Source organism: Salmo salar, chromosome 02, assembly GCF_965601325.2.
Source record: "Salmo salar chromosome 02, fSalSal1, whole genome shotgun sequence".
NCBI classification, from domain to species: domain Eukaryota; kingdom Metazoa; phylum Chordata; class Actinopteri; order Salmoniformes; family Salmonidae; genus Salmo; species Salmo salar.
In genome coordinates, this window is record NC_138292.1 from 57,947,439 (window position 1) to 57,959,546 (window position 12,108).

Genomic DNA, 12,108 nt, shown 5'->3' on the forward strand with positions numbered 1-12,108 from the left:
CTGCTCACAGCTTATTTTTGTAGTTAGTCATGTTTTTTGGAAATATTCTAGCATATTTCTTTCATTAGCTGAATTGGTTTCTTGTGATCTTCTATGAAACAGTATGTAATCTGCCTCTTTTTCTGCCATAGTTCCAGTCAGCAGTCCCATAGACAGATCTGACTTTTTGTTAGTGCCAATGCTGGTACTACAGGCAGAACAAGCCCACTGGGAGACAATCCATTAAACCAAACAAGGCCAATGTAAAACAAGTAAGGCATTAAAGGCCTTCACTAATGGGAGTACAATCTGATATTAAAGTGCATTAAATGCCATTCAAAACCAAGTTTTCAGTGTATCATTTTAATGTACTCTTACAAGTTGGTGAACAGTTACAATTTGTTGCTCACGGTACTAAAACACACATCCATTGATAGTATAAATAGCCAACCTAATAATACACATTTTCAAATACATAAATCATCAAGTATCCAAGTATTAAGTTACGCACATCAAAATAAAAAGGCATACAAAATATCGCAGACGTTGAAGTCCAGTTTCAAAGCGAAAAACACAAATCACATTTCGGACATGGCAGTAATTAATCAACAAGATTTGATAAGAGAAAATAAAAAAATAAAAAGGTCCCAGACTTTCAATAAACAAATATTGCAACAATTAAGCATTTCATATTAAAAATAGTTACTGAAAGGACTTAAGTGTGTAGACGTCCTGCACAAGACAAAGGCAACATTCTTTTGTTCCAAGTAAAAAAAGAAAGACCTTTTCTAATGTAGTGGATGACAAACCCACTCGATTGCCTTTTTGTTCCATTTTAATTGTAAGGCATTTCAAGTTTTAACCATGTGGAGGAAGGCATACATCTTTCTATTCAGTATCGAACTGAATCATAAAATTTAAAGGGATACCTAACTACTCATGTTAAATCATCATTACAGTACTTTTTAAAATATTTTTTTTAAAGTAATAAGCACCCTTGCCAATTAAAACCTTGGGCTGTATAAATCAACATCTGGATGTTCACAAGACTACTTCACTGGCTGTCCTCCTTTCCAATTCCAAGGGCACACATAGAGAACACTCACTCACTGTCACTTGTTCACTAACTAACCTCTTTTTTGACACTTGACATTTTTTAATTGAGAAGGGAAAACTTGAATTATTTAAGAATGAATTTCCGGTGGAAATACTTTAACACAATGGATTTACTAAGAAAAAAACAAGCCTGCCAGGTAGATAAGATAAAGAAATGAATGTATTTTATAGGGGCATTGTTGGCATGGACTATGAGTTAGTTGGCTTTACTACTGGATGCAGCAGTTGTTGCGGTGGCCGTTGGAGTCTTTGAAGCGCAGGCGCATCTTTGGACGATACTTCTCCAGGTAGAAAAGCTGCTTGCTGTTGAACGCTCCGCGACGCTTCCTGTTACGAGAGAAAATACATTGTCATCTCACGTCATCTAAATTACAAGCCAGTGATATTAATTCAAAACAGTGGGTTTTATAGACTAGCCTCCCTTTTTGAATGAAAGATAACCCACCGTTACAATGTACTTACACTGTACTAAGGGTTAAGGCACATATAACGCAATTTCAACTTTCAACTTCTCAATTGCAGCTTAGTCCGATTATTTTTAAAAATGCGTTTTAGCCTCCATTTTAAGATGCTGCAGCTACAGTATAAAGAGATCTACATGAAAGTGTATTTGCATCAGACTTACTGCCGGATGAACTGGACAGCATCTTCATATTTCATCCCACATTCAATCAAAGCCAGGGCAACCATGACAGGGGCTCTAGGAGTAAAACACAAAAAAACACATTGGTAAAGGCATTGACAAAGGCAGTTAGGGTACTATGGGACTTTTTAATATTGTGTATTATGGCTAATTGTGTTTTGGCATTCTTACCAAAGAACTAGCATCATCAATCTAACACAATTCTGAATATAAATACTTATTACATGTTTTAAAATGCTTGTTACATGATTATAAATGTTTCTATACTAAGAGGGGAAATAAGAACACTAGTTTACCTCCCCAGGCCAGCTACACAGTGGACAGCAATGCAGCAACCAGGCTCCTCCCTAAACTTCGTCTTCAGGAGGTTCAACCAATCATCAACAATCTGGTTCGAGGGAGGAGCACCATCATCAAATGCCCAATCCTATTGGTGGAGGAGGGAAATCAGTTCATCTGCCCTCTTTCTCAGAAACCAAAACAAAGACGGTAGTAACATAGTAGTAAATGAGTACTGCATTGGAGATGTAAACAGTGATGTTGAAGCTTACCAGAACCTGTATCCCCTCTTTCCCCACCAAGGTGGAATCATAGGTGGCCTCACATACTCTCACAACGGTGGTCACTCCATACTTCTTCAGTTCCTGTAGAAGAATGTACTTTTATTTTCATATGATCTGCAACATATGCCATTGTACATTTGACATACTACACAGGGAAAACATTTATATTTTCTAAACAGACCCTTTATACTATGGAAGAGAGGGACTACCTATGAGAATGAGAATCCAGAACATTCATTACGTTTTATAACAAAATTAATTTCTGATATCGTCACTGTGTTAATGATGTGAGGGCTCACCTCAATGAATTTATTCAAAGTGGCATTGGTTGGATTGTGGGTAATGAGGAACCTCATGTTTTTGTAGGTGATCTCCACAGGGGCAGGTCGGTTCATACGTGCCATGGTGACAGACGGAAAAACGAGATCTTCCACAAAACAATCTAACGAAAACACTTATTTAGAGGGAGAGGGAATATCAACAAAATGTCAAACTATATTCCCGCAATAAAAATACACCGTGACCAGTGGGCTAAAGAAGGCTATGGGGCGAAAGGAGGTCGGATTTGGCAGAAAAAAGGGTGTGGACAACCAAAATCAAACCCCTTCTCCTTTGGGAAAACAAGACAGGTTCCCCCTTGATTCTGACCAGGCAGAAGCCAACGAGGGCAGTGTGCAGCAGGTAGAGTTACCCCATCCAGGCTCGTTCTGCTGGTAGGTTAGGAGGTGTCCTGATCCTGCCAACGTTTCAGATCCTCCTCCTGTGGGTCCAATGTATTCGGAGAGGAGGTGGGTTCTGCTGTTCACTCGTCTGCATAGGCAGCTGCGTGCTGTGCCTGGCAGTAGTCCCCACTGCCCTTCAGAAACTCCATAAATGTGTGACCCAGAACACCACAGAACTGCTGCAAGAGACGAGGTGGAGGAGGAGGGAGTAAGATACAAGGCCTCTAAACTCAAGGGGGAAATGGCTAAAACAATTTTAAAAAGCGAAGGTTATGGAAACACATAATTGCTGCTCTTGTTCAGCCCAGATCTGGTTTAACCATAGGTCTAAATTTATGGGTCTAACATGACTGCCAATGTGTGAAGGATGGATGTAGCTTACTAAGGACTGCGTAGGTCACAGCTCAACTCTCTACATATTATTTTTCTTTATAATTGCATACAAAAAGCAGTAATATCTACATATTAGGCCTACTATATGCCTCGTTGACAGAAGGAAAGATTTGTTAGAATTTCAGCAAAGCAATTTTTTTGCCACAAGCCCTAAGCATTGCATATATGTTTTTCTCTGGCTGGTGCTCCAAATACTGTCTAAGAAGCTTGAAGTATGGATAGCTAATCCGATATTCTCCGGCTGTAAAATAATGTTTTGTTCTGAACATTAGAGCCAAATTGGACCTTTAATTAAGAGACAACACAATGACGTCAAACCTAGACGTCAGTCCAACGACAAAACCCAAACAAACCGAAATTTACATAAGTATGATGAAAGAGGATTTCGATAAACTGTCCTTTGTGAGGGCAGACGGCGCCATCACCGGTATAGAGGCCTCATAGCCGAGCGCTTGTAAATGCCCATTGAGACAGAAACGAAATGTTGAATAGTGAGGTATTTAGCGCCTCGTTTAAGTAAACTAGAGTTAATTAAGGTAAGAATGATTATAGAAACTGTCAATGATATTGCTGACAAGTTAATAAGAAAAATGCGTACATTTTATACGACGGTAATAGCTACGTCGAAAATGGATCTCAAAGGCGGTCCACAAAGGCAACCCACCACCTCGTTATACTCGAATAAAATGGCAATCTAACGGCAAAGCCCATTTAATTTCGTATACACCTTTGACATACCGTTAATCATAGGAAAAACTCAGATGTATCAATTTCACAAAGACAACAAAGCATGTGTCGAAGAGGCCCGAGATTTAACATTTAAAAAATTGAAGACCAGTTGATACAGAATTACAACACGAGTAGTTAGCTACAATGTAACAAAATATTGCTAAATTAAAATTGACACTTACTGGGATATGCTTACTCATTGAAGATTGTAGCTTAATCATACAGCCGGTCCCTAAAAACAAGTAAATATATTAAATGGTTTTGCACCATACAGTCAAGGCAATTCCTCCGTGCGGAATCGGCGTCTACTCGACTAGTACGACGCAAGGCAAATGGCCAATCACTATTCAGAGCTCGAGCTCTCTTGAAACCCCACCCTAGAAAGCCTACAAACTGGTCCTGTTCTCAGGGATCAAGTTGTAATCCTGCGCAAAAGAAGCCAACTATTCAGTTTTATTCATCTCTGTTTGAATACTTAATAAGGATTCCTGATTATTGACTATAAAGTGCTTATCATTTAGGGTTTCCACTAGCTTTCACAGCCACAAAGTCAAAATAAGCAATTTTTGTTGTTGCTTTTTGGTCTTAATTTAAGGATTTAAGGGATTTATTTTTATTTTTATTTTACCTTTATTTAACTAGGCAAGTTAAGAACAAATTCTTATTTTCAATGACAGCCTAGGAAAAGTACTTTTTATCTCAAGGCTAACTACCAGGAAGTTTGAAAAGGCAGGCTAAGTGGGGTGGATTTAATTCATGAGCTCGCCTTGACTGACAGCTCTTTGAAATGCCTATACATTTTACATTTTAGGCATTTAGCAGACAATCTTATCCAGAGCGACTTACAGTAGTGAATGCATACATTTCATACATTTTTTTTTCTTCCATACTGGTCCCCCATGGGAATTGAACCCACAACCCTGGTATTGCAAACACCATGCTCTACCAACTGAGCCACACGTGACCTATGTCAAGCAAGTAAAATCATCTCAAGCAAATTTGGTGATACACAAAGCAACAACATTGAAATTGAAACAACACTGATATTCCATCAAAGATATCTATTTTTATTATCCCATTTGGCATGTCTCATGTGATGCGGTTCACAGCAGCACTGACGGATGTCTTGACTTGACAACTGCGTCAGAGTTTTGAACAACCCTGGCCCCTTTTGTTCAATGCTTGCTGAAGACCTAGCTAGCCAGTAACTAGCTAACACCAGACACAGATGAAAGGGGAAACATATACTAAACAAAATTATAAACGCAACATGTAAATTGTTGGTCCCATGTTTCATGAGCTGAAATAAAAGATCCCAGAAATGTTCCATATGCACAAAAAGCTTATTTCTCTCCAATTTTGTGCACAAATTTGTTTGCATCCCTGTTAGTGAGCATTTCTCTTTGCCAAGATAATCCATCCACCTGAGAGGTATGGCATATCGACAAGCTGATTAAACAGCATGATCATTGGACGGGTGACACCTGATGAAACTGAGGAGTATTTCTGTCTGTAATAAAGCCCTTTTGTGGGGAAAAACTCATTCTGATTGACTTATTTTCCACCATAATTTGCAAATAAATTCATAAAAAATCCTACAATGTGATTTTCTGGATTATTTTTCTCACTTTGTCTGTCATAGTTGACGTGTACCTATGATGAAAATTACAGGCCTCTCTCATCTTTTTAAGTGGGAGAACTTGCACAATTGGTGGCTGACTAAATACTTTTTTGCCCCACTGTATGTATTAATTTGTGGATGTCCATCATCCATTTAGTGTGATATGTTACGAATTACAATTCGTATGATATGTTACGAATTTGTGAAACTTACAATATGTTACGAAGAGACCACCTAAAACATTTTTAAAATAGGCCCATCTAAGCAAAATTATGTTGAAAAGACGTGTAAAATATGTATTTTCCAGACGTTAAGGTTTGGTTTAATTTAGGTTCTTAATGAGAGGTGAAAATACATATTTGCTGTACATTGAAAAAACATATTTTCTAGGACGTTGAAAAGGCATCTTTTGCAGACGTTGAAAAAATACGTATTTCAGTTCTGAATGAAAGTTGAAAAAAAAACATTTTCTAGATGTTGAAAATACTTATTTTCCAGACATTGAAAATATGTATTTTCCCGACGTTGAAATCAGCCTCATGTTTGGTTCTAAATGAAAGTTGAAAATATTTATTTTATTTAACCAGGCAAGTCCGTTAAGAACAAATTCTTATTTACAATGACTGCCTACACCGGCCAAACCCAGATGACGCTGGGTCCTATATAACTCCCAATCACGGCCAGTTGTGATACAGCCTGGATTCAAACCAGGGTGTCTGTAGTGACACTTCAAGCACTGAGATGCAGTGCCTTAGACCGCTGCGCCACTCGGCGCTTGGTCTGGTCCAGACCAAATTTGCTTCAGATTTTGTCCAGTCTGGACCGGCCCAAGCGCCGAGTGGCATCCGTAGACGTTGAAATCAAGGTCGGTCTTGACCGCACCAAATCTGAACCAAACATAGACGCCTATGATTGGTTCAGATTTGATTCAGACCGGACCAAAAACCAATGTCCGTGGATATGGAAATCAAGGCCGGTTCGGACTGCACCAAAAAAACTTCCAAAAGGCATCAGCGTCAGTCCAAGCTTACTGAGGTTTAGCCTACAGTGTTGCCAGAAATCAAATTTTATGTACGCTCATCTATGTGGTAAGCCTCCCGTTTGTAAAACACCAAAAAAAGACGTCCGGTCCGGACAATTTACGGATACAAACTTGAAACCTCTGATCATGTCATGGGCGTCGTAAGGATTGGACCAAGGCGCAGCGGGTATAGTGATCATCTTCTTTACTTTATTAAAGAAAAACACTTAAACAAAACAACGACGACAACAGTCCAGTAAGGTGCACAGACTATACTAGAAACAACCACCCACAAACACAAGTGAAACAAACAACTAAATATGGCCTCCAATTAGAGACAACAACAACCAGCTGCCTCTAATTGGAGGTCATTGCCAAAACTAACATAGAAATAGAAAAGCTAGATAAACACATAGAAATAGAAAATATAGAACATAAACCAAAAACACCGAACCACACAAAACAAACACCCCCCTGCCACGCCCTGACCAAACTACAATGACAAATAACCCCTTTTTCTAGTCAGGACGTGACAGATCATGACAATGGGGTGGAACTCCAGGACAACAGTTGTGATTGTCCATTCCATATTGTCCATTTTACTTTGAAATTTCCTGTTTTTGAGATATGTTGCTTGTTAACATGACAGTGCATTTTTGGGGGGGAAGTTGCCTCTTTTACAATGGGGGTCAATAGGAAATAATGTTGGTTTTTCTCAATTTGTGAGCGTGGTCGAGGGGAATTCCTTATTATTACTTGAATACCGACTGAGACTATAGTTTAAAAATTGACGAATAGAAGTATAAAGAGGGTTTCCTGCAGATGCAGGAATGCCCACATCCGATTTGTGGGCTGGGATAGCGTCCTTCTCATAGAAGCTAGTGACAACCATCATTAGGCCTATGTGGCAACAAATAGGCTATTCTTTCAAAAGTTGAGTGACCGGAATTCTTCACATCATAATGCACACATCTTAGCAGGTAAAATGCACTATTTTGTAGGTATTTATAAGTAGGCTAAAGCTAGGCTATACTGTACTGCAGTCTATATTACTAAAACATTTATCTTATTAGGTATTTCAGTAAAAAGTATTTTAGGATATAATATAGTAGGATAGTTGTTCTTAATAATATTGTAATTAAGTTGTTATCAAGTTGTTACAGTGTCTTGGATGAGCACTAAATTCAATCTAGGTCCTATGCCAATGTTGCGCAAGTTAATCTAAATATAAATTAATCTCACTATAGAAATGATTATAGAAAAAATAACATATTTGGTCCCAGTCTTGATATAAAGGTTTTGTGAAGCCATATCAAATCTAGTTTTATTTCATACAGCCAGTAGCCTAGTTCTTTACCATCAAAGAGTTTATATCAGCAAAAAGTTAGAGTTACAACATCTATTGTAGATGCCTGAAAAATATGTTAATGTTTCTCATTATTCTAGAAAAAGTACTTTTGAACGAAATGCATCTTTCTAGAAACTGCCTGAGTGTTATGATTGGATGCACAAACAAAATAGCTGAGCTGTTCGTTTTTGTCTCCACCTCCCTTTGCATTGACACAAAGAGGGATATTGAACTGTCGATGTTAATAGCCACTGGGGTGAAAGCAGACGTGTTTCAGTCTCTACCAGTTGTCAGTGGATACCAGTGTCCAACAGGAGTGCTCATGGGTGTGGTGAGAGAATTTTCCAATCCATCACCATTGTGCCAATTGTCCATAAAAGAAATGTGCGAGCATAGCTCTGGTTTCAAATGAAGGCACTCAAATCTCAGGTCAAAACTCACAAATGAGTATAAAAGGAATGCATGACTCAGAGGATCTCGTTCTCGAGGTAACATCTCTAGCTCTTTTATATTTTTTAGACCTGTAAATCCCAGTATGGTGTTTTGGATTTGGACACAACGTTGTTGTTGTTTTTTTGCTCATGAATGGTAACTGAATTGAATAATCTTAAAGAACATCACTATTGAAAAAGAAAATGGTAAAAAAAGTGTTCCTTTTCCATTCCTTTTGTTTTAATATGGTGTAACAAATGCATTGTTAATTTAATTGTAATCTATTTGTTGTAAGTATTAAAATGTATAAATATATATATATATATACATTTTAATACTTATATATATATATATATATATATATATATATATATATATTCATAAATATATATGTTTATTAATAACTATATAATAAATATATTTAAAAAAGTACTTAAAATACTGTATATTTTTGGTGGTTGGGTGGTGTTTCCAGGAGGGCTCAAGTAAGCTCAGAGACCAGGTAGATGGCAGTGGAATGAGCCTGGGCAAGAAGAAGGGAGTGAAGGTGAGTGGGAAACACGTGGCCCCAGTGGACTGGGACAGAGGGGGGCCGTCCATAGTCCACCACTCCGACTACGTGAGCAGCCCCAGACCCTCAGAAAACAACCCCACCATCATCTCTATCAGCCCCTCTACCCACTCCCACAGGCCCTCTGGGTCTCCAGAGAGGGACCGGCCCAGGCAGGATGAGGGCCCCCCCTCCAGGGTGGAGTGGTCCAGAGAGGGTTGCACCTACAGCCAAAGGGCGTCCAACAGAGACGTGGGGGTCTCCAGACAGACCATGGATGAGTTGAAGAGTATCCTGAAGGATAGTTCCATGCTTGGTGCCCGGGGGAAGGAGGAGGGGAGGCGTCCTGGAAGCCCAGCCCCTTATACCTACCTGCATGGGACCAACCTGCATGGGACCAACAGGGGAGATGGACGTCCAGAGTCCCAGTCCTCCTTCACCACTTTCAAGCCCCACTCTGATGCTTCCAGGAGGGTGTCCACCAGGTCCAGGGACAGCAGCTCCCTCCAGCTTGGCTCCGGTATGGACTCGTCCGATCTGACTGGAGCAAACAGGCAATCTGGAGTTCGGTCGTCCACCTTCGAGAACAGTAGTGCCAACTGTGGAGAGACCTGGAACTCACAAACAGGTTAGTCTGGTTTGGGATTAGTTTTATCAAAAAGCTTTTATTTAAATTTTTTATAAACTTGTAGCTAATACAGTAGTTCCATCACAGGCAAACATCTTTTTTTACAGACATGATAGTTGCTTTTGGCTCTTTTTCTCATAGATAACAGTAAAGACAACATGGATAAGTCTGGGACTCAGAGCTTCTCAGCCATGGAGCACATCAAGCAGCAGATTGTCCGGGAGAATATCAACTTTGTCCGCTTCGAGGCCACGGATCTCCATGGGGTGTCCAGGTCTAAGACAGTGCCAGTCCGCTTCTTCCATGTAATCATCTCACACACAGTACACAAACATCCTGAAACATACTAACTATAGTGTATTGAGAAAACCCACACTGTTATAATGCTATTTGTTTAAATGGTTGCTCAATGGTTATGCTTGCCTATAGGAAAAGTCCCATGATGTAAAGTTTGTTTTATCTTTACAGGAGAAAGCAGTATACGGGGTGCCGATGCCAAGAAGCTACCTAGAGCTGACCCTGAGCCCTAAGAGCTGTGAGGTGGACCACGCCAACAACCCTGCCAACTTCAGCAGCGACGTGCTGCTTATCCCAGACCTGTCGACCTTCAGGGTGCTGCCCTGGGCAGAGCAGACGGCCCGGGTCATCTGTGACCCCTGCATGATAACCGGCAGCCCCCTGCGCACCGCACCCCGCCTCATTGCCAAGCAGCTGATGGGGCAGCTCCAGAGCATGGGTTTCTCCCTGTACTCCTCCTTCACCTACGAGTGCTGTGTCCTGGGCGCGCCAGACAGGGTGGGCCCCAAGACCATTCTGTTCCCTGCCACCACCCTGGCCAGCAACCACGACCTGCCCTTCTTCCAGCAGCTGGTGAATGGGATGTACTGCATGGGGGCCGACGTGGACAGTTTAGCCTCAGCTATGGTGCCCGGCCAGATGGAGATCAACCTGAGGCCGGAGTTTGGCATCGCGGCCGCCGACACTGCCTTCACGTTTCGTACCGGCATCAAAGAGATGGCGAGGAAACACAGCTACATCGCCAGCTTCTTCACCGACGACAGCCTGTACAATGCCGGGGTGCTTTCCCACTCTCTCTGGGACGCCAACGGCCGTCGTAGTCTCTTCCACACCGGGGACCACGGCGGAGGGGAGCTGTCGGAGATTGGCAGGAAGTGGCTTGCGGGGCTCCTGAGCCACTCGGCTGCCCTGAGCTGCCTGCTCTCCCCTGGGCTGGGCTGCCGCAGCCACATCGCCAAGAAGGTTAAAGACCCCAAGCACAACATGCTCTACGCCACCTACGGCTACAATGACAACAGCAGCGCCTTCAATGTAAAATGCCACGGTGGGCGGGAGATGCATATCGACAACAAGCTGGGCTCGGCCATGGCTAACCCATACGTGGTGCTGGCGGCCACTGTGGCGGCAGGACTGGACGGTATCAAACGCAACCTGGCGGCTGAGACGGGTCTGACCAGGGCCTCCACCCACACCCAGCTGGGGAAACAGCAGTTTTCCATCCCTGTGAAGCTGGAAGATGCTCTGGTGGCTTTGAGCGAAGACCATGTGATTCGCGGAGCGCTGGGAGAACCATTTGTGCAGTATTTTATTGCTCTGAAGCAATTTGAGATTGAGACTGAAGAATTGGATGCAGAGAGGAACAAATGTCTGGAATATTTCATATAGAAGTACTCAATATTGTACCGTCGGATTCCTGTTAAACAAATGGATTGATCGAATTCACACAATGCTTTCTTTCAATATATTTCTTTTTTTATTCCATATTTGACAGAAAACAATAAAAACATGATTGAAATATCAACATCTGTTTGCAGGGCCCAAATGAATTGAAAATGAATTATCACATTTAATCAGATTTCTTAAAAAAGAGAATAGGAAACATCTGGGGTTTGGGTCTTGAATTATGATGCCTTACAGTAGATAGCTGTCAGTATGGTACACAAACATAAATAACATTCTCAACCTATTACAGTGCGATGGGAAAATGTATGAAAGGAAACTGGCCACTTCACACTGAATACTCATTGAAACTTATTTTACATTTCTAGCTGAACACACAACACAGGGTACCTTATATTGAAGCAATTATTTTCATATGCATGTATGCACTTTTAAAACGAAATGTCTACTATGAACTCAAAACAAAGGACAGTAATATACTCACATTTGGGGTATTCAATTGACAACTAAGGGACAATCTAACTGACCATTTCACAAGTAAGGAATCAAAATTATATTGCTTTATCAGAATTAGCACACTTGCCATATTAGAACATTCCAATATATAACAATTTTTACAATAAAATGTATCCCATAACCAGTGCAAAAAAATACATGCAAATTCC

General features: G+C 40.8%; 2 protein-coding genes and 1 long non-coding RNA gene across 4 annotated transcripts; 1 reads left to right on the forward strand and 2 right to left on the reverse strand.

Annotated features, from left to right (window-relative positions):
• Nucleotides 1-326: 326 nt before the first annotated feature.
• Nucleotides 327-2,993, reverse strand: ptp4a1 (protein tyrosine phosphatase 4A1). Its single transcript, XM_014176129.3, has 5 exons — nucleotides 2,601-2,993; nucleotides 2,290-2,382; nucleotides 2,035-2,165; nucleotides 1,721-1,795; nucleotides 327-1,422 (listed from the first exon to the last, which is right to left on the reverse strand). The coding sequence occupies exons 1-5, from the start codon at nucleotides 2,703-2,705 to the stop codon at nucleotides 1,305-1,307; spliced, it is 522 nt and encodes a 173-aa protein (XP_014031604.1). The 5' UTR covers nucleotides 2,706-2,993; the 3' UTR covers nucleotides 327-1,304.
• A 110-nt stretch (nucleotides 2,994-3,103) lies between these two features.
• On the reverse strand, nucleotides 3,104-4,492 carry LOC145861815 (uncharacterized). Its single transcript, XR_014381508.1, has 2 exons — nucleotides 4,328-4,492; nucleotides 3,104-3,202 (listed from the first exon to the last, which is right to left on the reverse strand). It is a non-coding gene; the product is annotated as an uncharacterized LOC145861815 (long non-coding RNA).
• A 3,916-nt stretch (nucleotides 4,493-8,408) lies between these two features.
• LOC106587556 (lengsin) lies at nucleotides 8,409-11,564 on the forward strand. 2 transcript variants are annotated; one of them, XM_014176062.3, is made up of 4 exons: nucleotides 8,409-8,623; nucleotides 9,043-9,745; nucleotides 9,887-10,050; nucleotides 10,214-11,564. In XM_014176062.3, the coding sequence occupies exons 1-4, from the start codon at nucleotides 8,579-8,581 to the stop codon at nucleotides 11,426-11,428; spliced, it is 2,127 nt and encodes a 708-aa protein (XP_014031537.1). In that variant the 5' UTR covers nucleotides 8,409-8,578; the 3' UTR covers nucleotides 11,429-11,564. The 2 variants fall into 2 exon arrangements, with proteins under 2 accessions (XP_014031537.1, XP_014031555.1); XM_014176080.3 differs by lacking the exon at nucleotides 8,409-8,623 and adding an exon at nucleotides 8,632-8,773.
• The last annotated feature ends 544 nt before the right edge of the window (nucleotides 11,565-12,108 follow it).